This window comes from Antechinus flavipes, chromosome 2 (assembly GCF_016432865.1).
Source record: "Antechinus flavipes isolate AdamAnt ecotype Samford, QLD, Australia chromosome 2, AdamAnt_v2, whole genome shotgun sequence".
NCBI classification, from domain to species: Eukaryota; Metazoa; Chordata; class Mammalia; order Dasyuromorphia; family Dasyuridae; genus Antechinus; species Antechinus flavipes.
In genome coordinates this window covers 24,059,133-24,084,976 of record NC_067399.1, presented here as the reverse complement: position 1 = coordinate 24,084,976, position 25,844 = coordinate 24,059,133, and the positions used below count along the sequence as shown (strand labels likewise).

The 25,844-nt window shown below is 37.6% G+C and overlaps 1 protein-coding gene across 1 annotated transcript; it reads right to left on the bottom strand.

Moving 5' to 3' along the window:
- Positions 1-793: 793 nt before the first annotated feature.
- PANK2 (pantothenate kinase 2) lies at positions 794-25,521 on the bottom strand. The gene is made up of 7 exons (XM_051974331.1): positions 25,034-25,521; positions 16,464-16,816; positions 11,236-11,489; positions 10,484-10,660; positions 9,226-9,349; positions 4,986-5,111; positions 794-3,562 (listed from the first exon to the last, which is right to left on the bottom strand). Exons 1-7 carry the CDS (start codon positions 25,512-25,514, stop codon positions 3,512-3,514), a joined length of 1,566 nt encoding a protein of 521 aa, XP_051830291.1. The 5' UTR covers positions 25,515-25,521; the 3' UTR covers positions 794-3,511.
- Between the last annotated feature and the right edge of the window lie 323 nt (positions 25,522-25,844).

Genomic DNA, 25,844 nt, shown 5'->3' with positions numbered 1-25,844 from the left:
TCTAGAGTTTAAGAAGCTTTGTACTTCTCAATGGAGAGGGGATGGGAGGGGGGATCTAGAACTCAAAGTTTTAGCAACATGTTAAACTGGGAAAAAAATAAAATATTAAACTTTTAAAAATAGGAGGGAAAAAGCTTTGCACTATATGATGTTATAATTACGCAAAATATGTTGAATGATTCCAGCCCAGTGGAAATATGTAATATGAATTTGACTTGCACTAATTCTCTTGCCCATTTGTCAGTTCTTTTCTTAAAGGGCAGTTCTAACCACATTGGCCCATAGTGGCTCTCTTAGCTCCAGGACCAAATTCTCCCCCCTCCTCATCCACTTCTTGGTTTCCTTCTAGAAGTCATTTCAAACCCCACCTTCTCTAAGAGGCGTCTCCTGGAAGACCAGCCTCTCCCCATTTACTTACCTTGCCTCTATCTAATTATGTTTCACCTCTCTCTCTCTCTCTCTCTCACTAGAATAGAAACCTTTGAGATTTTCAGCACGCCCCCAATGCCTCAACAGAGTCCAGCATCCAGGAAGCCCTTTCCTACTGCTGGGACTAATTTGCCCCCTTCTCACAGAACTCAGGTCGGTCAGGATCCAGTCCGGTCTAACACTCTTCCCAGTAAAGATTTTTACAATTCAACTGAAGATGACCACAGTTACCTGGTTTGAGAAAGTATCCAATCCATGATTGTTCACCCCCATTACATGTGATAATAGTACTCATTCTTTCTCTCTCAGAGATGCAGATCAATTAATTCAACAATAATTTAAGAGAATATAAAAATAACCATAATAGTGTATCCACAGTGAAATTTTTAAAACTGCTTTACAAAAAAAGTTTTTAATACATCATGCATACATAAATTCAATGTTCAAAATAAAAAGGCCAAATTCTTGGCTCTCTTCAAAACTATTTCCAGTATTTCAGCTGTGTGTATTCAGGTATACACTGATGAAGCAGGCAAAGTGGAAAAATAAAGGGTAAAAAGATGATGGTGAGGGCAGGTTCAGGCTTTATAACTCTTGCTCACAACTGCCAGGGTCTGAGTAAAATACATAATTGCACCAGGCCAAATGACTTAAGAATTTACACGGGTTACTAAGGAGAGGATGAATGGACAGACAAAAATAAGGCATGTATTCTGGTGCATGGTCAATTGAAAACATTGCAAACCATCCTCTGATACCCTTCTGTGCATCCTAGAATCTAATACAGGGGAAAGAGTAAACTCCAAGGGACTAGTTTCCCACATCTCCAAACCTAATTCCTCACTGGCTTTTCTGATCAGTGCTCTGTCTAGCCTTCATTGATCTTTTCTGAGGAATTTCTGAGGAGGTCAGGAAAATGCATTTGCCAATGAAACTGTCTTAGTGGCTGGTGCTAACTGGGACCAATGCTTTGACCAGCACAGATGTAGCACCAAAAAATCCTGACCTGGGGTTTTTAGACACTAAACACTGTGCTAAGTTCAGGGGAAAAGGGAATGGGCTATTTCAGCATAGTGTTAAAGCAGCAGTGGTAGGAATCAAATGGTCAGGAGCTATATATATACTTTCCCTTTAGAACTCGAGAACAGTACTTCATAACAAAACAGCGGCCGTGCTTCTTGGTGAGACACCTGATTCAAAACTAGCAAGATGACGTTAGGTAAGAACTGATAGACTGTTAATCATTTAAATACAAGTAGAGACCAGATCTTTATTCCTTAACCCAGGAACACCCCACCCCCTCCACACCCCCCAAAAAAGTCAGGACTTAGAACCGTAGGAATACTGATTGAGTCATTAAGAAAAGCATTACACAAACAATTAAAAGAGAAAATCATGTTTAAAATAAAAGTTCCCAGTCAGGAATATTTGCTCCAAGTTCTCTTGGTACCTAAATTGAGGGTCAGAACTTCAGCCTGGGCCATCTTTTGAAGCTGATACTTAATTACAGCATCAGCACCAATTAAGTAATGCCAAGGTCCCATTCACTTATCAATTCTTGGAAAATAAATCTTCAACTTAAATCTTACAGAGGATGGATTAGGGAAGTTTCCCTTCCTTCATATAAAAGAACTTTCCCAAAGCTCTTCAAAATTCCACCAATCAGTTCTTGATCCCCAACCTGACTTACCTGGCTTCCTACTAGTGGCCAGACATTTTCCTTTACAGATTTTCCTCAAGGAGGGAGAGGAAAGAATGACTAGAGAAACATGAACCTAAGTGAGGATAGCATTTTGTGCTGGGAAGGACCCATCAAAATGCCCTACCTGCTCAAATTAATAAATGGCAGCAATGGCCATTGTCAAACAACTTTAATAAGTTGTTAAGTTTTGGGGGAGAGAGAACTTTGATCCTGTAGTTTCAGAAAATCTAGCATTTGGGCTAATTTAGGCTCACCAAACCTCCATAGAAAGTTGAAATTCAAATAAGATTTAGTATTTTTCCCTTTGCCAGCCTCTGAATTTTTCTTCTGATTACTCTCAAAAACAGCAAAGCATATATTTTCCATAGCTTATAAAAAATACTTCTCTGAGAATGTTAGATTTGCTTTTTGTGAATTTCAAATAAAGCCTCCAATCAATTTTATACTGAATTCTGAAGTAGTCTCCCAAGTTCCCACCTCTTGACATCTGGTCAGTTTTTATTTGTTGCTTGCCTTTTTGAGTAACCTAAATTAAATCGACAGACTTTGGCTGCTTTATCCGTTAGTTCTTCCACATACAGCTATACACACTATACACATATATACCAGTGACTGAAAAAACGTCTCAATAATCCAATCCACAAAAAAAGGGAAGGAAACACTGCCATTTTTAAGAGGAATGCTTTCAAAAAATACTTTAGCCCAAGATTAAGAAATTATAATGTAATCTGACAAAATGCTTTTTAAACAAGTTTTTCAAGTTGAGTAAAATGGCACAGAAACCTTTAAACCCAAGGATTGACTACACAGAACTTTTCAGAATAAAACACTTTAAAAAAAAAAAAAAATACATGTACACACATCATAGTTACATCTTGACATTCTCAGCAACATAAAAGCCTGAAAACCAACACTTCAGTAATAACATGGAGAGAAAAGACTCCCAAGAGCAACTATACAAAAGATGTAATTAGATTAGAATACAGACAAGGTGACTGACATTTAACATTCTGGATGAGACACTGAACAGCTGCCTACTGAAGCCAGACCAGCTTCCCTGAAGAGGCTTCATCGATGACACTATTTTTCCACACAGCAGGTTTAACGTGACTTTACTGAATGAATTTAAACGGGATACTCAATGAATGGGCAGAGTCCACCCCTCTATATTCATTTCTTTTAGAGGTTTCTCTTGACATAACTCAAGATTTCTCTTCACAACTTAAAAAATACTTCTGTCCTTTCTCTCACTTTGATTTAGGTTATACTCTATTATTATAAAAGCCACTGGAATACATCTCTTTTTTTTTATAAGGGAAAAAAAGTCTGTATATTCCATTGTGGTTGTAGAAGGCTCTGGTAGTAACTTCAGACAACAGATCAGGGTAATTTCAACAGTTCTAGGAGAGCGCCCACTGCTCCAAAATAACCCTAGAAAGGCAAAAAAGCCAAGACACTTATTAATAAAGTACACCAAGATTTAAATGAATGTTCCTAATAATTACTAAAATTAAAGAATAACTGGGAGGCGAAGGTAAAGGGAATGAAACTACCAAATCTAATTTCAAGAACGGTTTCATGTACTAAAATGCCACCAATATGTGGTTCTAGTTTCATCTCAACTATGATAAACCTGGACATTTTAAATATTTATCAAAGAGCTTTTATTAGGAAGAAAGTAAATATATGAAATACATGTGTGACATTTCTAATAAAACTATTGAAAACTTAGTTGACGCAATTTTGGATGAAATAAAAAAAGCATGACTTTTGAAATCTCTGAATGTCTTAGTTCTCAATATTGTCATTCTTTACTGAATTTATTTCTTATTAAAATATGTAGTTTTAAGACTTTTCTGACAGTATTATGTAATTTTTTAGAATGGGTAGATTGGGAATGTTGCTTGTATGCTACCATATAGTTGACATGCGTTTTATCTATTTTTTATTATCTTATGCTGTGTATATATCATAGCCAACCTATTGCTTATAAAAAAATATGAAAGATAATGTATTTACACCCATGGTTACAAGTTTATAATGTATTTTTCTATCTTGTTCTATATATATGGTACATAACATTCAAAAAGAATTTTTTTCCTGATTCAGGAAAAGATACAAAAGGCAAATCCCATAATTGAAAATTTCCAATTGTTTTGCAGTCCTTTCTTACATTGAGTGTACTGTCTTTCTTGGGCCTTTTAATTAGCTACTGAATGAGTACATTAGACACATTTGGGTTTTAGTTGGGATTTTAGCTTGCATTTTAATTCTTTGGTTCTTTGCTGTTTCTATTAAACCATAGCATTATTTTAATAAATGTTATAACACCAACCTATTAACTCTAAACTCTGTTTATTAACCTATACATGTTTAATTAAAGTCAATAAATAAATACAGACATAAAAAAAAAAGAATGGTCTGTGGAAAATACACTGAACCTTATTTCATATAAAGATTATTTCTAATTGTTCTGCATGGTTTGAGATTTCTTGTATCAAAAGATTTCTTGCTTCAGACATTAACTTCAAACATGGCAAGATAACCACAGAGAAAATGATGCAACCATCGTAATGATTTTGTTTTATTTTAGTATGGAAAAGCAGGCTATTTATACAAAATTTCTCCATTTCCGCCAAAAACTGGGAATTTTCTTTTTCAATACAGCAAAACCATTTTTAGCTTTATCGCTACATACCTTAGACTACATTCACTGACCCCATTTTGAGCCCCTTCCTCCCCAAAAGAATAAAAATCATCATCAATGCTCACTATTTTGTATCTCAAAAATTATTAATAGAAAAATATTAAGCATGCACTTCAGTTTTATTTATGTTATTTTGAATGGGCTTACCTCATGTTCTGAAAAAAGTGCTTTCAATTGCCCCTTGGACCAATAATCCAAAGCATACGCAAGAAGTCTCATGGAAATGGTATTAATTCGTAAAAAATTTCCAACAAATACCACCTGGTTAATATTCTGGGCACATTGGAAAAAAAGGGAATTAGATTTGAACATAGTTACCATTCCATTTTAAATACCACACCCAAAGAGCATTCTTTATGACTATTTAATCAATAAAACATTCTGAGGGTAGATGGGGAAGAGGGAATAGTAAAAGCATTTGAGTTTCAGGCTGATGTTACCATTCATGAGTTTATTTATGCTACTTTATAAGGCTTTCCTAGTTCTACATCCCCATTGCACAGCATGCCAGAAATGAACACAGACACCTCTACAGAAAATAGGCTTGTCTAACATATTATATACCTAAATTCTCAGGTATGAATTTCCATCTCCTTCCCCTTCACTACAAAAACAAACTAAATTATCTTACGTTACTTGTCTTAGTTATTATACTACTTTAAGAACAACAAAAAATGCAAATAAATTTTAATTCATGGTTTAGAGGAAAGAAACATGCTAATGTAAAAATTAAGTCTGTCCACTGTTGAATTTTTTCCCCTTTGTTTTTGTGGGAGGCAATCTAGATTAAGTGATTTGCCCAGGGTCACACAGCTAGTATTTGAGGCTGAATTTGAATCCAGATCCTCCACAGATCTATTCACTGTGCCACATAGTTACCCCCTAAATTCAAAGCTCACATCCTAAAGAAACACTGATTATAAGTGAGGTCTCATGAATGCACATCGGGGATATTCTCAAATATAGAGTGCTCACCCTTTTAAAAATGTCTAATTTTCACTTTCCAAAGTAAAAAAGTACTCGGAGGGGGTGCACTTCTTATTTCAGCCATAACCACACACTCCCAACACCAAACACTTCTATATTAGCAGCCACTAAACCTGAAAAGCAACATATCCAAAAACATGCTACAACAAAGGTAAAACATGAAAACAGCCTCTCCCATCCACTCTATCCATCTTCAAGGAGGGTTGCCTCTTCCAGTAAAAAAAGGATCTAGGTTTTTTAGGATCACATCATTTGAAGCCAAGAGATTCTTATATGCCAAAGTCCTTACTTCATAAAGAGAACATTTTGCTGGTTGGCTGGAGTCAGCACTTCCCACCAGTGAATTTATAATTTTGTCCAGATTATTTTTATAAACTTTATCTTTTATATGGTTAAATTTTTTTTCCTTATCCAGATTTGTTAAAGTTATAATCTCCCATTCTCTTCTAATTTTATTCTGCTATGATCTGTTATATTTAGGATACCATCCAATTGGAATTTGTTACAACATATAAGAGATACTGATCCCAAGCCTATTTTTCACCAAACTGCTCTCCCAGTTTTTACCAAATGCATTCCTTTGTCTAGTGGACAGTGTTCTTGTTAATACATACACTTGACTGCTGTCTATTTATTTAATTCATTCCACTGATCTACTTCTCTTAAGGAGGGTAAAAAAATAACTATCACATAGAGACAACAGAGGTGCACTGTAAAAGATAAGACCCAGAAGAGAAAATGTGTCATTCATTGGATGAATACTCCCAGAGCTTAGTATAGCACTTAACAAATGCTTATTGATTTATGGTAAGTGAGAGTAGGCTACCATGCGTAACCAGTGAGAAACACCAAATGTGTTCCTTGCCTGGAACACCCAAAGTTAAATTCACAAGGCAAGGATGAGGAACGATAGGTAAACGGGCAGAGGGTCCTCCTGGGGCAGAAAAGGAAGACCTTCAGTCCAGTGGGCTTGGACACCCTGCAGTGAAGTTTTGAGAGGACACACCCAGGATGCGAGAGCACAGACAAATCGTCTAGTTAGAGTGAATACACAAATTTGTCTTCCCCCATTCTCAACTCCATGAAGGCAGGAATTGACTGTCTTTTTTGCTTGTTTTTAGGTGGCATAGTGGATAAAGTACTGGGCCTAGAGTGAGGAAAATCTTGAGTTGGAATCTGACCTCAAACATTTACTAAGCAAGTCATTTAACTTCATTTGTAAAATGGGATCAATTAACTCAGATTGCTGTGAAAATCAAATGAGATAATCAGTGTAAAGTGCTTAGCACATAGTGAAGCTCTATATATTATTACAATATAGTAAATACATAATTCATGTTGACAAGACTCCCAAATTCATAAAATCAGATTCATTTTAATATATGTGTATGATGGGGCAACTAGGTGGCGCGCAGTGGGTAGAGCACCATCTCTGAAGTCAGGAGGACCTGAGTTCAAATCTGGCCTCAGACACAACACTTCCTAGTTGTGTGACCCTAAGGCAATTGCAACCCCAACTGCCTCAGTAAAAAAAAATGTGTGTGTGTATGTGTGTGTGTGTGTGTGTGTGTGTGTGAGAGAGAGAGAGAGAGAGAGAGAGGCAGACAGACAGACAGACAGACAGACACTGTTCCCCCAAAGCATATGTGAGGAAATAGCCAACAGCTGAATTACAAGCCAGAAGGAATGGAATGCATAGAGCACACAACCCAGCCCTTTATAGGTGTCTTCCATTATATGTGCAAAAGACTCAGCAACTTCAAGAAGGCAAAGACTTTCCAGATAAAACAAACAATACTGCTTAAGAGTTCAAAAGAATGAAGAAAAACCACTGGGAAGAAGACAAGACTATAAACCCTGACCGGCCACATGGGACAGCTCTCCAAACGAGAACAAGCCAAACAGGAGGCACTCTGTCCAAGGCTCACCTAACTTTCATATAAACACTTACTCTTGGGGGCAGGATACCTCTCTACATCTCACTCACCTCGTGGGAAGAGAAAAGGGGAAGGGAATTAGAGCTGGATATGAAAATCTCCTTTAAGATATCTTCCAGTTCTAAAAGTCCATGATGTTAATAAATACCCATGTCCAAATTCCCTTCTAATTTCAAAGTTAAAAGACTGTTTTATGAAGCTAGAGTGTACAGCCAAATTTCTGAAATAAAATTTACAGTTTGTCTGCTACATCTTAAATGGGATACTATGTAACTGTCACTGTACATGTCAAGTTGTTTACAAAAATAAAGTTAATTCACTGTAAAAGCAAGGATTTCTGAAACTAGCAAGACGGGGAAGGTGAAAAGTGGGAGGGAAAACAAAAGAGAAGAATAAAGAGCAGATATGGCTATTGCTCTGTTTCCCCCTTCCCCAATATTAAGTTTGAAGTCAAAAAACTTTACTTTGACTTGACCAGGTCCCTGCTTCTGCCTCCTACCCCTGGCAGGGCAATTATCATTTGCTTTTTCTGAAGTCCAGCTCTCTCCTGATCTTACGGTAGCATTATATCCTCCTCCCCGCCCCCAAACCTCTTCTCATTTACGCCTGATACTGTCTGCTTCAGCATAATACAGAAGGAATAGGAATGGCTGGCTGGTAAGATGAGACCAGGCTCAGGTTCATTATCAACAAGTTTTCTGAACACTGGCCTCTACTCCACCCTCTCACACTTCACTCCACTAAGAGAAATGTGCTAACATAAATAGAAGAAATCTGAAAAAAAACTCATTTTATGGAGCACTTTTAGGTTTTCTGACCTTCACAACGGATCTATGAGATATCTTGCACAGGTTATCACCCCTATTTTATAGATGATAATAAACTGAGGCTTTACAGGATTTAAGTGACTTGCCCACAGTCCCAAGAATTTAAACCCGGTCTCTTCCCGATTCCAGACACACTATTATCAGATTACTGAATGCTGACTTCAAACAGAATTCTCAAATGTAGGAGACAAATCCTAAAAGACTAAATGCTTCTTTTAACATTAAACTACACAACACTCTTATTGCCCGAATGCAGCGAAGATCCGTCTTGGTTCTTTCATAGCCCTGTACAATGCTGCTTGACATCAATGCAACAAGGCAGCACTGTAAAGAAGCTGAAAGCACCAAGAGAGAGAAGCCATCCAGAGTCTCCTGGGGCAAGCGACCCAGTTTCCGGGCTCCCTTTCTTCCTCCACCTCCCAGCAGGTTCTTACCTTCCCTTGGTCCCCACTTTGCTCCCCCACCACAAGCCTTCCCCCAACCCCCAAAACACCTGCTATCTTCTCCCTTCTCCCTCCCCCTTCTAAATGTCACTTTTGTCTTCATTAATGCCAGAATCTGAGACTTGCCTCACGGCATATGGAAAGTCTCTTTTCTTTCTCAAAGTACCACCAAGAGATTAGTTTCTTTTATTACCTCATTAAGAGCACACATGCGTGCTATTGAGCCAATGTTGTTGGTGATGGTGATCAAAGTCGCTCTGGCCAGGTCCTCTTTGCTGACAGCCTCTCTTTTCTCCTTGCTCATCATGTTCCCAAAACTATAATGAGAATATTGAAAACCCAGCACTACATGAGGGGAAAAACAAGGCAGTGCAAAAGGTATTGGAAACTTAGTACAGTTAAACTCAATTTTGAAAAGAAATAAAATTTTTATTTTAAAACTATAGGGAAATTAGTCAAAGACAAAAATTTGTATCAATTGAAATACAAAGATATCCTAAACAAATAAGACAGCTGTGTAATATAATTGCATTGGAATTTTAACAATTAGAAATTAGAAAAATCCAAATATCCAGCTGAGCCTTTTCTTTGCTTATCATCTCAGTCCATTCAAGTCCATTAGGCCCTATGAGGAAACGTCTGAGAAGACTTTGATGCAGGCCTTGAACCTCTTTCGCTTCCATTTCTCTTCCTGTATCATCCCCAATCCTAAAAGAGCATGTTTTTTAACCGCTCAACTAGCTAGGTGTTCCATTTGGATTGTTACAGCAAGGTGTGTGATACAAACCTGCTATGCAGAAAGAAGCAAAAATGTCTATTTCCTAATTTCCATAAAGAAGGTTTAATGAATACAGGAGAATCAGAGTTTCTAGTCAATACTTCTGGAATTTCTTAAAGTTTTTATTTAAATAGAATCAAATTTCTTTAAAAACCTTAAGAGGAATTAAAATGTGTACTATTGAAAATTCTTTTTCTTTTACTATATTTTAAAAATGAATTTTTTATTGATATCTTTTCATCTCAGCTAAATTTTCTCCTAGTATTTTTCCCTTTATCTTTCCCAGAAGCCTATCCAATAACAAAAAAGGAAAAGAAAAATGAAGAATCAATGAGAGCCCAATCAATTAATATAATGAAAATATATATGATGTTCTATGAACCTCCACCTTCATAACTGACAAGGAATCAGGAGATATCTACAATTATAATGGCGCTAGAAAAGTTAAACTGGTTAACTACAACTACAATGATTAATGCAAAATCAGCATTGCAAACACACTGAAATAATAATCTATAGTGCAATCACATATCAGAAAAATTATCAAAAAATGGCGCTCAAAGAAATGTTATAGTCACATTTTTAAGTATTTAAACCTAGTCACAAAGCCAACATAAAAATATTTTATTTCCAAATATTTTGAGGTTCCCACCTCTCCCATAGCAAGTCTTACCTAGAAGCTACAGCCCAGCCCGGCAATGAAAACCTCTCATAGTCTCCTCCATAGATATCTCGAACGAGTTTATCCACCTTGGTACTATCTCCACGAGACGCCATTTCAAGAGCCTCTTCAAAAGTGGTACAGCCAGTCAGAAGACAGCAAAGACCAAAAAAGGTTCCTCCCCCAAGACTTTGATTAAAACAAACAAACAAAAAACAACAGTATCACACACATTGCATCGTTTTCTCCAAACTTCAAAATAAAGACTGAAGAACTTTGTTATGTAACTAAAAACACCCCCCTCATGGAAGCATGAACCCCCACACCTCAGTTTATCCAGAGAATTCAGAAACATAGAGATGCCAGTCACATCTAAGAGCAAACAACACAAAAATGTTAACATTTAAGACAATTCATCTCCATGCTCAGAACACATTTACCATTTAATCATCCAAGACAACAAGTAAAGGAAGAAGTGAGTGTCCCAACTGGCATACTAACCTATGACACATTTTGCAATTGAACAATCTTAAGAGTGTTCATATCATCTCAGATTCAGACAAATGAAGAATGTCAAGAAAATGGAAACTCTAAAGTTTTAAGAAAGCATTAAACTAAAAGTCTGGGTATTAGCAACAATAACAAAAAATTAATGTATCATATGGTGAAATGATTTTAAATGTTCTCAAAAAGCATACTTTTCAGTACTTTAGAAACCAAGCTAACATTAAAATTATGTTGATTACTTGCTTAATGGACCTTACCTGGTACCTGTAACACGTTTATAATTATCTTTCGAATATACTGCCAAGATGCTAACCCCAGAGCCGATGTTCACCAGAAGAAGAGGATAAGGATTTTTCAAATTGAAGGGTAACTTCCGACATTTTTCAGAATCAGCTGGATTTTCAAAGTAATAGCACTGTGACCGTCCATTGAATCCCACAGAATCAATGTATAAAATTCCTTTAATTAAGCAGTCTAGTTCATCAAGTTTGCAAAGCTGAAGATCACCTATCTGTAATGAAATAAAAAAAATTGGCTAAAATTTTTTAAATGCTAAAGGTAAAGTCAAATCCTTCCAAGAGTAACTCCCTGCCGCATCCTTCCCCCCTCCCCTCCAAGTGAAACCAAGGCTAGTTATGAAAGTATAGAACTAATATATGTTTTATAGAAGACAAAGAACAATCTGTTTGGGGAAGGGATTGGGGGGAAGGGAACAGAAGACTGTGCTGTACAACGAAATCTAAACAACCCACACACCTAAATATATTCTGCAAATGAAAGCTCAAGCAGGCCTGTTAAGCTGCTTTTCTTCAGCTAAAAACAAATATATCTTTATTAACTGGCCAAGTAGAAAACAAGTCATTCCTTTCATATGCAAAATGTATTTTAAAAATTATTAAAGCAACATGTCTGTTACAGAACACCCACAAATAACCCACAAATAATTGCACTTATAAACAAAAGAACTAAATTCAACATACTCCATATCAAGGGTCTATTCAGGTTAGTATACTTTTACTAAAAAAAGCATCAAGAGGCAGAGAACAAGGGATAGCATTTTATAGATCACAGTTAAGATTAATATTATGAAATTGTCCTCAAAGGTTAGGGATGTAGCCCAAGGATGCTTATTTCTAATAATCTAAACAAAATGCTTCCAAGTTTAAAAAGCATACAACAAAAGCATTTCCATCAGATGGATCTGCTACTGGGAGTATTTATGCTAAACTAACAAGTAAGATAAGAACTGACTTAAAGAAGTCCTCAGTCTCTAAATCAGATGAGATGTGAATTAAGGGAATCAGAGGATATTATAAGGCAGTTTGAGGAGATCTGACCTTGGCCTATGAGAACTATCGACTTCTCTGAGTTGGCCGAGAGGAGCAGCTCTACTGGGTGGGGAGAAGCATACTTAAAGTAAGATATTGGTCTGAGGATGGTGGACAGAAGCTGAGGGGCCTGAAGAGAGATGAAAAGCTGGAAACCAGGTAAACAGAGCCAACTCCTCCAGGGAACAGGCCCAGCAGAGAGCAAGGCAACGACACCACTAGCAGATTCAGGCAGCTCTGTGGCCCCAGAGGCATGAACCTGACTGCATCCTGCCTCACATGGGATCCTCCATTAAGTCCCTTCTTCACATGAAAAGTATTTCTATTTGTGGACATAAGCTCAATGTTTATGGGGAAATGTTTTATTATTTTTATTACTATGCTACTTCATTGAAGTCATTGCTTTTGGAGGAGAAATAGATTATCTACTACTTCAAAGAATATCCTAAGATAAATAAATGGTCATTTGACTTGAAGAAATATCTACCTATTGGCATGTGTCAACTTCTATGGTTACATAATTCCTGAAAACTACTTGAAATTTTTTCTGATATTTGACAAAAATTCATTTTGTTGATATCTAACCACCTTTAATTATTATTTGTGAAGATGGAAAACTTAATCAGTGATTTTTAAAATATTTTATCATATTCTTTGTTAGATTAAAACCAACCATCCTTCATTAGGACCTAGAGTCATTAGTTTTTGAATCCTAGATAACACCACAGACTTTTTTTTTTTAATTTAATTTTTAGCTACCAAAGAACAAACATTCCACTGTTGAGGGATTACTTGACTTGCTCCCATTCAGCTTGGGGTACATTATGCTTTTTTTCCATGTTGTATCTAACCAGTCTATCTTTTACTTTTAAAGATGGTTTGGATGCCTTGAAGTATTCTATCTTGTATTTATTTCTACTGAATTTCCTATTTCTGACCAACCAATATTGTTTTGGGTCACTCTATAGCCAGGTGAATAACTCACATTTTTTAATACACTAATCCAAGTTATTGAAAATAATACAGCAACATTGTCCTATTAAACAAACTCAAGATATGTAAACATCTCTTACTTACACAAAAGGCATTTGAGAATTTACCTAAACAATGCATATAGTTCATATTTTTAAAAGTATTTGCTATAACATTTATAAATAGCTAACTCCTTTTCTATTAACAACTGAGAAGACCCACAATTTCATCAGTTGATTACCACATCTCAATAGGTGATCAAAAACTTCAGCCTTTCAGCTAATCTTATAGTGATGAATCTCAAGCTTCTTAACTTCATTTATTAAATAAAGTTTCATACTCTATCATTACTTCTTGACATTTTCTATACAGGAAATGTCCGAAAAATTCTTTATTCGGTCAACTATGCAAAAACTTTTGGAATATCGTATGGTTTTTTAATCTGATTTCCCCTCAATTTTTCAGTAATACAATTATTGTTATAAATAAAATCAACCTCAGGATGAATCCCTGTGGGGCTGACTCTGCAGACTACCCTCTCCAGATGAATGAGACATGATATAACTTTATAATTTGGACAATCATGTAACAAACCGTAATGAATGACATCTTAAAAGTTCTTTGAAAGAAAAATAGGGTTATGATAATCTTGTGAAATTGTCTTCTTCATTATCACCTCTCAGTGTAATAGTCCAACACCCAAGCATTTAAATGTTCGTAATATTGGAAAAGAAAAAAATTCATTTTAGAGGTATTAATGGAATTCTAACACGTGAAAAAAGGGATGGGAGGACCTCTAAGGGTCACTAAATGGGTCTAGTAAAGGGATGGGATAGGAATTAAGAACATGGAATTAAAAGGCAATTTAATTTAGAGTTAACCATTTTAACTTTTAAAGAGAAAGAGAAATAATTCTTTTATAAAGTTAGATGTTGAAGAGCTAAAATCACAAATCCCTTTTTACCAGTAATAACAGATTAAAAATGTTAAGTAAACCATTTTCCTAGCCTTAGGTGATTCAGAATGACAATTCCTGATAACTTTTAAAGCCCTAAGTAATGAGACAGTCCCTCTGATAAAAGAAAATAAACAACAACAAAAAAATTCCTCTATTAAACATTCACCACATGGTGTATTTCTTTGTGTACTGCTCATAATTTAAGACACTTTCTACCTATTGATGGATACTGTTAAAACATGAATTGTATTACACCTGAAAAGTACTGAATCTGAAGTTCAAGGATGTAGGGTTTCAATCTCAACTGTTTAAAAGCTTTTATTACCTGTGTGACCTTAGGCAGGTTCCTATTTGGGACTCAGTTTCCTTATTTATAAAATAAGAGGATTGAACTAGATGACTCAGATGACCTCTAAGGTCTCTTTCACCTCTAAATCTATTATCCTGGAGTCTAAGGAAAATTTTTTTCCCAATAATATACTTTTAAAATAGATTTCTTTTAATTAGCATAAAGTTGTTTTTTTTTTTAATTTCAATTAAATAAGATATAAGGAGAACAAAGAGCAGAGAAACAAGGAACATATTCTAGCAGCTTTTCTTGATTATAAAATCTCATAGCCCTTCAGGACATAATTACCAAAAAAAAAAAAAAAAAAAAAAGACTTTGCTTTGCTATATTTTCACATCTCTAGGCATGAATGGGCCTTTACCAACAAGTGCCCTTCAGTTCAAACAGGAAACCAGTACTTATATATAAGATGTAAGAGGCAGAAGAGGACAAATGAGAGATAAACTCAGCAGAGCCTCCTGCTCTGACTCCCTTTCCCTCTCATTGATTCTATAAAATAAAGAAAATCCTCCCAGTCCCCAGTGCAGAGCTGATAGGTTCAAGGAGAAAAGGAAAGAGAGAAACAAGCATTTACGTCCCTGCAATGTCCCAAATAATGTTAAGCACTTTACAAATATAATTTCACTAGAATCCCAAAACAACCCATCTTACAGATGAGGCAGCCAAAATGGAAATAACTAAGTGTCTGAGGCTGGATATGAACTCCAGGCCTTTAGTACATCATTCATTATATCACAGCCACTTCCTCCAGCTATACAAAGTGTTCTGTGAATATAACCTATTATCACCATCATGACATATTACAGGGAAATTCAGACAATCATATTTTCTATGTCAAATATTTCTCCTCCAGAAAAGCTCAACAGTTTTAGGCCAACATCACATTGTGGCACATCAATTCTATTCAACCCAAAAGATTTTTGCTCTTCAGGGATAATGTAAGAGGAAGGAGAATTTTCTAGCATACCTCCTCAAACCTTTCATCTATTCATTCCTAACATCCATTACACTTCTGTTCTATAGAATTAGAATGCTGAGAACTTTAAAAAGTTCTTAAAAATCATCCACAGTCCAATCCTCTCATTTTAGTGGTAAGGTGACTAAGCTTAAATAAAATCACAAAAAAAACCTCACATCCAGATTTCCAGAGTCTCTGTTTATTTTACAATCTCTCTCTCTCTCTCTCACACACACGCACCTGTGCACACAAATAAATCTATTCTTAGCCTGCTCTCTGTAATATTGGTTTTAAGACATAAAAACATAAATTTCAAATAACAAATAAGTTCGCTACATTCTTTCTTCTTTCTAACATGGAACTTAGGTAGGACTGAGCAGGCTAATGTTACTAAGATATTTATTTGAAGACAGACAATATTTGTATTTTTTCAATTAATATTTGCCTGTCTTCCATTAATTCTTTAAAAAAATAAAATTGAGTCATTTGGTAATAATTCTAGAAATAACCTAGGAAGTAAAGATTATGGACTGGGTTAATATGATCTTAGCTTTGAAAATTACTTTTCAAGCATTTTCTTCCCTGTTTGTGTGTTTTTTTTTAATATATTCATCATAGAGACCAAAGGAAAAAAAATAGAGACCAAAAAAAACTATACTTTAAGGGCTGATTCTTGCATCGCACATCAAGAAGCCAAAAAAGCTACATATATTTAACAATCCCACTTTGTTATTGGTTTATTTCCAGATCAAAATTAATTTGAACTCGATTCAAAAAAAAAAAAAAAAAAACCCTCTAAATTTAGAAGGCCAGGATTTAAAATAATGAAGCAGATATTTCCACCATGACCTATTGTACTATTTTAAGAACAAAGCATTATAGACTATAAATTGTATATAAGCTAAAAAAAGAATGCATACTGTAAGAAAATCCTGCTCAAATTTGTATGCTCCACCTCCAGTGGCACAAAAGACAGTGTGGAGACTTGAGAAGTTTTTATCTCTGCCCATTTGAATAAAAGCAGGCATGTCATGAGTAGGAAAGCGTATAAAGTGTAGATTGCCTTTACGTCCACACAGGGTCAAATCCTTCAATTCAAGGTGGACATCCCGAATGCCTGTGGACCCATATGCCACGTTTGAGGTTAGGTATTTCCTAATGCTTTTAAGACTTTCCACTTCCTCCTCCTCTTCTTCAGCAGTGATATCTTTAGGTTCGAAATAAACCAGCTTGACCAGGGTTCCACCAATATCCAAGCCAAACCACGGAAAGACTGAATGGGAAATAAAAGGGAAAAAAAAGAAAAAATTTTCTTATTTTTTTCTGCAGCTGCAATAACCAACAACGATAAACTGTAATTCTGCCTACCAGTTAAACTAAGCAATCTAGGTTCACTCCCTACAGTTTTACAAGGGGACTGTGGATTGCAAAAATTTTAATTGCCTTATTTCCAATATAATTCTGCAGAATAGTCTTATGCTTATTACATACTCTTAGCATAGGCACTATTTGGTGGTAAAATGCACTATTTTAAAAGGTCAAAACTTAAAATACTTCATTAAATGGAACCTCATGAACTGTCCATACTTTTACAATTAAATTATAAAATTCCTCTCATTTTCATATTTAATTGACAAATCTAGAAAACATTAAATTCAAAAAGTCATATTCAGATCAAAAAGATGGCACACTTCTCTGAAGGCAGCTTTGTGCGAACTTTTACCTTATTTAACTTTTAACAGTCAGGAAGATACTGTGATTCTGAGATAGTTAAAATTTCTCCAGCAGGACCAGGTCTAAAAACAACTAAACAGAAACTCATCTCAGAGTATAAGGAAAAGTAAAATAAAATCTCAGAATCACATAGGAAAACAAAACTAGGACAAAGGTCAAATTTAGAAAATAAAATGAGCGCTCTATTAATCTATAGATGATTTAAACAATGCTGAATTTCATAGTCAAACAGTTTCTATATTTAAAATAATGAATCATAAACACAAATATTTGGAAAAATGGATTTAGGACTGCTGTTCTTCCTTACTATCAGCCTAAGGGAAAGAGAGCTATATAGTTTTAGCTTAACTACAATGGGGAGGAAAGGTAGTACTAAAATTAAGTTCTAGTGCATTGAATTGTCCTCCTAGGTCACCAGAAATAAAAAATGCCAGGACTTAAGTTTGCAATCTAAGAAAAACATACTAGTAACAGGAATCGAATTGGACAGGCTATTTACCTAAAAGGGGGATTTTAAAGGCTAGTGTGAAGACTTGGGAAAGAAAAGCATGAAAGAAAACTATATATGTATAATCCCGGGATCAAGGGTTTAAAGCTGGAAGAGATCATTTTACAGATGACAAAACTAAACCCAGAGACATCAAGTCTAGTCAGAAACAGAACTGGGAATACAACTCAGGGAATGCAAGCCTAATATAAATCTAGCACTTTTGCCACCGTGTGCAAAAAAAATATTCTTTTAAAAAGGGAATACAGAAAACAGAAGCAGTCAAAAGTAACACCCCACATACCTTCCCTTTGTCCTCTAAGCCTACACATCATTTTGGTTTCATGCTTATTGTTCATTCACTAAAAACGACGACTAACATTTATATAGCTCCCCAACAACCCCAGGAGATATTATTATCCCCATTTTACAGATGAAGAAACTGAAGCAAACAGAGGTTTGAGACTTGCCCTGGGTCACAAAGCTAGAATCAAAGGCCAAATCTGAATTCAACTCTTCCTGATGTGAAGCTTGGCATTCTGCCTCATTAAAGTCCCACTGATCACAGCATCAGAACATAATTATCTATACATGCAATGTAGCACTGCCATAAAAGATCATGTAAAACAAATCAACCAATTAACAAGTATTCATTAACCACCTACAAAACAAAGAAAAAAATTAAACTGTCCCTAAAACTCAAGGATCTTATATTGATATCACATATAAAAAAATTAATGAACCAAATGACATGTGCTTTTATCAACTTTTAAGGAATATACAAAAAGCTTTCTATTATTTTATTCTCCCAATCTTTAAAATTCCCTTTCACATCATAGACCATAACAATACAAATGCTCCAAAACATACATTTGTGCTCAAGAAAAAAAAAAAACCTACTTGCCCTCATATTTTAGTTGAGAAATTCAAAAGAAAGTTGCAAAACAAAATAAAAGTTGTCTGAAATTATCAACAGAAGAAGAAATTTAAATCATCCTAAATAGTAAAGAGAGTTTGAGAACCCAATTTTATATTCCTTGAGGCTAACGGTCATTTTTTATTAAGAGTAGTTTAGCCTTTAAAGTCAAGTTTTCCCATGTTAGAGTAACAAAGAGCATAATCAATATCTTATTTTTAAAAATGTATATTCTGCAGTCCACCACATGAATACATCCTTTCAAAGAACAAAAATATGAAAGCTCTATCTAGGTTTATATGTAAAATGGAAGATCAGAAATTACACATAATTAAAATTCATTCTTGCAACTGGAAACCAAGTGGATGCCCATCAGTGGGAGAATGGCTGAATAAGTCATAGTATATGAATGTAATGGAGTATTATTGCTCTGTAAGAAATGATCAGCAGGCTAATTTCAGAGAGCCTGGAGAGACTTACTTGAACTGATGCTGAGTAAATTGAGAACCAGGAGAAAATATAGTATACAGAGAAAATAAGATTATGTGACGATCAACTGTGATGGACCCAAGCTCTTTTCAATGATAAGATGATTCAGGTCAATTAAAATAGTCTCGTGAAAGAGAGAGAGCAATCTGCATCCAGAAAGAGGACTATGGGGACTAAATGTAGATAACATAGTATTTTCAACTTTTTTGTTGTTTGCTTATTTTCTCTCTTTTTTCCCCTCTTTGACCTAATTTTTCTTGTTTAGCATGATAAATGTGGAAATATGTTTAGAAGAATTGCACACAAAATTTAATCTCTATTGGATTAGCTGTCTAGAAGGGGGGTGGGTAGAAGGAAGGGAAAAAATTTGGAACACAAGGTTTTGCAAGGATGAATGTTGTTACATAAAAGCAAAAGCTATTATTAAAAAATTGTAAAGCTATTATTAAATTTTTAATAAAACAAAATCAATTCCGGCTAAAATCCCAGAATTTTACTCATCTGACATAAGAAAAATACAGAGTGCATCCCTATGCAAATGGAACTAAAAGGCTGAATGCTACTTATAGTAAACATTTAACTTAAAAAATTCCTGACTCTGGTCTCTGCTTAATGATACAAGGTGTCCCAAAAACATTTTAAGCTTTAATAGCTTAAAACCACACTGACACTTTTGGGACCTCCATTTGTTAATTACATAAATCAAATTAATTTCTTCTACTTTAAATTTCTATGTCCATAAAACTTTTAAAATATGTACATTATTAAAACTTGTTAGCTTTTTTTACTGTTTGAAAATAGCAACCTTACATATACCTGAGAACTGAAAACACCTGCACCCTGCTTTTGACAAATTGGAATTTTTCAGAAAATTAAAGTAGAAATACTTCAGTATTTCTCAAAAGAATAAAGATATTAAAGGAAAGGAAGTAAAGATTAAAGGAAAAAAGATAAAGAGAAGATAGATAATAAAAGTTACCATATATGCCTTTTCATGGTTTCTCATCTTAATAATGGATCAAACTGTTCATCCTCACAAAAAACGCTATGGTAAAAGGTCCATTAGTAGTTAAGTTTTTTGATGATTAAAACTTAATCTGCTATATAATCTACAATTCCATTATTTTCTAATGTTTTGCCAATCAAAAAGCTCAGGAAATAGCATTACTCTAGTTTGCTTTGTAAAGTTAAGTCAAGATACCATTAATAAATTTACCGGATTATTCATATCTTCCTAGGTCTAAGCAAAGCTGGCATAATTTTCTTGATAAGCTGTTACTTGCAAAACTATAAAATAAAAAGTCTTCACACTTTTACCTCCTTGAAATAATTCCTTTTAACTTATTAAGTGTCACAGTTGCCCTCACATTAATTATGGCAGAATTTTAGTGTTTCACACTAGAATTTTCCCTTTGGAAAAAATGAGTTTCTGAAATAAACTAAGGCATTTATATTCTGAATCATTTCCCCAATGGAAATTATACAGTTATCACAATAAGTTAATGTCCCCGTTATTTTTAAAAGCATTATTTACCAGCCTTAGGGGAAAGGCATAATCCATACACATTATCATTAAGTTTCCATATGCAACATATAAATAAAATGTCATCAAATAATGAGAGATGCTTATTTCTGCTTCCACAAAAAGGTAGTAAATCGGGGAATCACACAGCAGTCTCCAATAAGCTTTTGTTTGGAGATACTACATAACATTATTCAAAGAAACAGGGCGGTGAGTGTCTGAAGCATATATTTCAACTGTTCCAATTACCAGCACAAATATGTAAAGGAAGAAATGCTCCGAAAGACTCAAAAAGACAATTACTACATAAGGAAAAAGAGACATCAAGTTAAGAATCCTGAGAGACTCTGGATTAAAGCTTTAAACATAAAATGGCTTTTTAAAGAGCCAATGTGGAAAATCCTCTCCTCCTCCCCCCCCCCCAACTCTTTTTACTGCCTACAGTACTAAATATGGTTTTTCTCTTCTCTCTATAATTTAAGTAAGATGTGTCTGATAACATAATATACATTCTTGTTACTTGTCCTCTCTCCAGATAAACAAAGAGGGCCGAGATGCTGAAACCTGGAGCCATATTATTATTCAAATGTGTGATTCCTATGTGCAAACCATTGAAGCCCCTAAAATACAATATACACTACACCATTTTACCACCATATAATTCACTTTCCTTTTGACTATATTTAGATATTGCCAATGGTTTATATTCCTTGTTTTATTTCTGGAGAAGACAAGCCATGTTTGCTTTAGGTTTATGTATATTTAAAGTTGGCAACAACAAAAAAAAAAACCCACTTTATTTGAAAGCAAAAAAGCTAATCATTTTATCACAAGCTCTGGTTAGAGTTTCAACTAAATTGAAGGCTCTAGAAAGAATGCAAAGTGCCACGGCATCTTCCAACACACTCAAGCTTCACCATGCTCCTCTTTGCCCCAATTTGGCAAACGTTTTATAACTTGGTGCAGGTTCCTGGCTCTGTAGTACTAACAAGAGGAGAAAACAAGGGTCTACGAAGTGGACCTATGTTTAAGCTCCAAATCAACTCTGGAATAGAGGTGTGGAGCTATTTTAAAACCAAGTTATTAAACTGGCACACTGCAGCAAGGCTGGCACTACTTGAGCTCAGCTCCTCGAGTGCACTCCTGTCCATATGCCAGGTGTGCCTTCCTCACCCTCAGCTACAGGCATCTTTTTTTTAACCACTCCTAGAATCTGGGAAGAGATCCGCTTCTGCCTTCCCTTAGCTTGTATATCTTCCTTTGCATTAATTTTTATCAGTGAGCAGGCCTGAAAGCACCTCCAGTATTACAGTTTAAGTTCTCAGAGAGAAGAGTGAAAACGTTAGCCTCCTTATCACCCCCTTTCCCCCCACAGCATGCTTGCCCCTACCCCTCAGCCTTTGTTCCTTCTGTAGATCCCAATTTGCTCCTTCTAATTACTCTGTACTTCCAAATCTTACTCAAATTCTTTGAATATATATATATATAGTCTTTTTTTTCCTCTAACCCCTCCTCCCCACTTTAAATAAGGAACCTTTATTTGTTCAGGGAAGATGATGTATACCTTGCTGCTACTCCTAGTTTTTCACCAAATTAATATTTTCAAGTTGTCACATAAGCTTTCAAGACCTCAACATCTATAAGGTACTATCAAACTATAAAATTTATTCAAAGGAAAAAAACTATATACATTCAAGTAATATGAATATTAAAGCAGGAGGTAGGAGGCAGCAAATTAAAAGTCCCATTATTTTACCCTTATATAGACACACCAATGAAGAGGATAAGAGATCAAAAATCAAAGTAAATCTTCCAAATTTCCCGGTCATTTATCCAGCAAAGTAAAAATCATCACAATTTAATGTCAATAAAGTGTCAAAACTCTCTCTCCTCATTCAACATAAAAGATCGTAACTCTAGCAAGTTTCAAATGTCAACAATTTTTTAGGCAAGTAAGATAAGGTCAGCAACATGGCACAAATGGTTTTTTGCAATTTATTGTGGGCCTAACAAGGTAACCTGATCTGTCACTCAGGTAAGAACATCTGAAGAAATAAACAAAAGGTGGTTTCTTCTGCTGAGCATAACTCACTTGATCTACAAAAACACTAACTGTTAATTATATTCTCTCAAATTTATTCTCTAAATACTTGTGGTACAGAAATCAATCTTTTCTCAGTTTCATACTGGATTAGGAAGTCATGCTCATATTTCAGATATAGTTACATATGTGTGTAAACTCATCCTAAAGTCACTTTCTGGTCAAATCCTGTCTGCAACTTGGACATTTGTTTTCATAGTTTCCATTTGATGAAAATTCCTAAGTAGGCTGGGGATTTGTAGGGTTCCCCATACTAATGAAACCACAAGTCCAGACTCTATCTTTATAATAATTCTATTTCTTCTGCACATGGGATGAAGGGACATTTCAACATTATAGAATCTTTAAGGAAATCACTATTTTTTATCCTCATTGGAGTAAATATAATTCTTCACTCCTAGGACATGAAGTGAGAGACAACATCTAATTCATTAAGAAAAGGAAGCAAAATGACTAGTAGTAAAAACATTCATCACTCTCAGAGCCAACCTCTGAGATTAAGTAAAATGTTAATGTGAATGTAAAACTATAGCTCCAGGAGACTACACAAAAAATGGGGATTAGCCAAAATTCTTTTGAAGACCCTTTCACCCCTCCCCCTTCATATATGCACCAAAAAGCTGGCTTCACGACAAAGAATCCCTTTGGAAAGTTAAGTTTTATGCACTGAAATTAATTTAAATGTTAAGCTTAACTAGTCATTTTGTTATTAAATATAAAGTTCCTAATTAATTACTTTAAAAAGTGGTGTCATGCAATGGGGATCACAGCTGAAAATTCCAGATTATGTGGCCAAGCCCTTTTATTCTAACCATCATATGTGCATTAAGAACTACAGTTTCAGCCAAGGAGAGAAACAGAATTTCTCTCAGTTTAAAAACTCAGGAGGCCGGGCAATTTGTCTAACTGCAGGGAAGGGTCATCTGGACTCGAGATGTAGGATTTGAGAGACGTCTTTGTTTATAGGGAAACACTAACAGGCCCCAGAAGAACAGGTCCTGGACTCTTCCGGGAGGCCGGAGCAGGAGCAGCTCTCAAGGCACATCTGGAAAGTAGCTCGCCTCCAAGGAAGGGGTTTTTAATCCCACAAAAAGCAAATATAGAGGGATTCAACGGAAGACCACCTGCAGGTCAATGCCCTAGGAGAGGTGGGGGTGGGACATGCTTAGTGTCCAGCGTCCAGGAAAGGGCTAAGGGGCAAAGGTGGGGGGGAGGGGGGAGGAGGAGAGGGAGGGGACAGCAGGATCCAGGTTCCAGGAGCCCCCTCCCCCCTCCCTCCGGCAGTAACAGGCAGAACTGTCCCAACCCACCTCCTCCCACTTCGCCCGCTAGGGCGGGGCCGTGAGCCCAATCAGAAATCTACTTGGGGGGAAAGCCCCTCCCAACTAAGCTCCCCCGGGCCTGGCAAAAGCCCCAAGAAGGCCAATACCTAGCCCCTACCCCTCCTCTCCCCACTCTCCTTCTCCCCCTCTCGTCTCCCCAAGGGAGGGGGCGGGTCTCAGGCACGGCAAGGCGTTAAGGACTCCTTAAGTCCTTCCAACTCGGCCAGGGCACCGCCTAGACCCCTCCCACCCCCGGTGACTGGAGATTTGCACAGGAAAATGAAGGGGAATAAAACGGGGGACACAAAATTTGGAGCTAAAGGTAAAAGGGTTCGGGATTTTTCGGAGGAGAAAAGAAAAGAAGAGATGGGAAAAGCAAGGGAGAGGGTGGGGGAGAAAGGAAGGGGGAAAGTAGAAGGGATGGCGGCAGAGGAGGGTGTGGGGAGAGCAGAAAGAGGGAGGGACGGGGCGAGCAGAGGGGGAAGGTAAGAGGAAGGAGGCGGGGCGAGAAGAGAGAAGTGAGGGGGAGGGGGGAGGAGCGAACAGAGAGCGGGTAAGGGGGGGCGGGGAAAGAAGGAGGGGGCAAGAGGGCGGGGCGAGCAGAGGAAAGGGGACAAGAGGGGGCGGGAACAGAGAAGGGGGAAGGGAAAGGAGGGAGCGGGGCGAAGAGAGTGAAAGAAGCTGAGATGGGCGGGGCCAAAGGAGAAGGGAGAGAAGGCGCGCACCCACGCGCGATCCCGAGGCTGCGAGCACGCGGGCGGGGGCGCGCCCCGTCTCCGCCGGCCTCCGCAGTGGGGCGGGGGCGCGCGCGCGGGAAAAAAACGGCGGCCTGGGGCTGAAGGAGACTGGGGGAGACGAGCGGGCCGGAGGGCGGGCCCGGGGCTCGGCGGCGGGGCCGGCCGGGCCGGGCATCACTTACGCGGCCGGTTCTTCTTGAGGCTTTCCAGGCGCTGGCGGGTGGCGTGCGTGGCGCCGCTGTAGGAGCCCGGTCGCTCCCGGTTCATGCCGCCCGCTGCTCCCCGACACTGGCTGTCAACGGTCGCGGCGGCGTTCGACGGCAGAGAGGAAGCGGCCGAGGTGCTGCTGGCCCGGCGACGGGCGGGCTCTCGCCTCCGCGGCTCCAATGCCGGCCCCCCGGGTCCCGGCTCTCCGGACGAGGACGACGCGGAGGTCGGCGGCCCTGGGGGTGTACCAGCTGCGGTAGCAGAGGCCCTAGCTTGATGCTCCATAGGCGCTCCAGGCCGACCCGCTCCCATCAGCTGCAGCCGCCGCCTCTCCCGCTCGAGCCAGCCCCCCGTGCCCACCTCCTCCTCCTCCTCCTCGGCCGCTGCTACCTCAGCCGACGCCCCGCCCTCCGCGGGGCCTCCTCCCCATGCGCCGGCGCAGAGCGAGCCAATCATGGCTATCCGCCCAATGGGCTCCCGGGATGGGGGAAGAGTGATTGCATAGCTATCCAATGAGAGAAACGCAGGGTGGGCGGGGGAAGGGAGGCAAACCGGCAGGAAGAGAAGGAGGGGGTGAGTTGGGAACCGAGAAAGGCACGTTCTTGTCCAATCGGCTCTGAAAGATGCAGAGTGATGGAGAGTACACCCAATTGAGGAATGTCCCCTCCTTCCATCGTCCCGTGGGCGGGAAGATTGCTACAAGGAAAGGAGGTGGAACTCGGCGCTCCCGCCTATTCCAGGCTCCCTCCCCCTGGTGGCGCTGTCCCGCCCCCTTCCCGCTAGGCT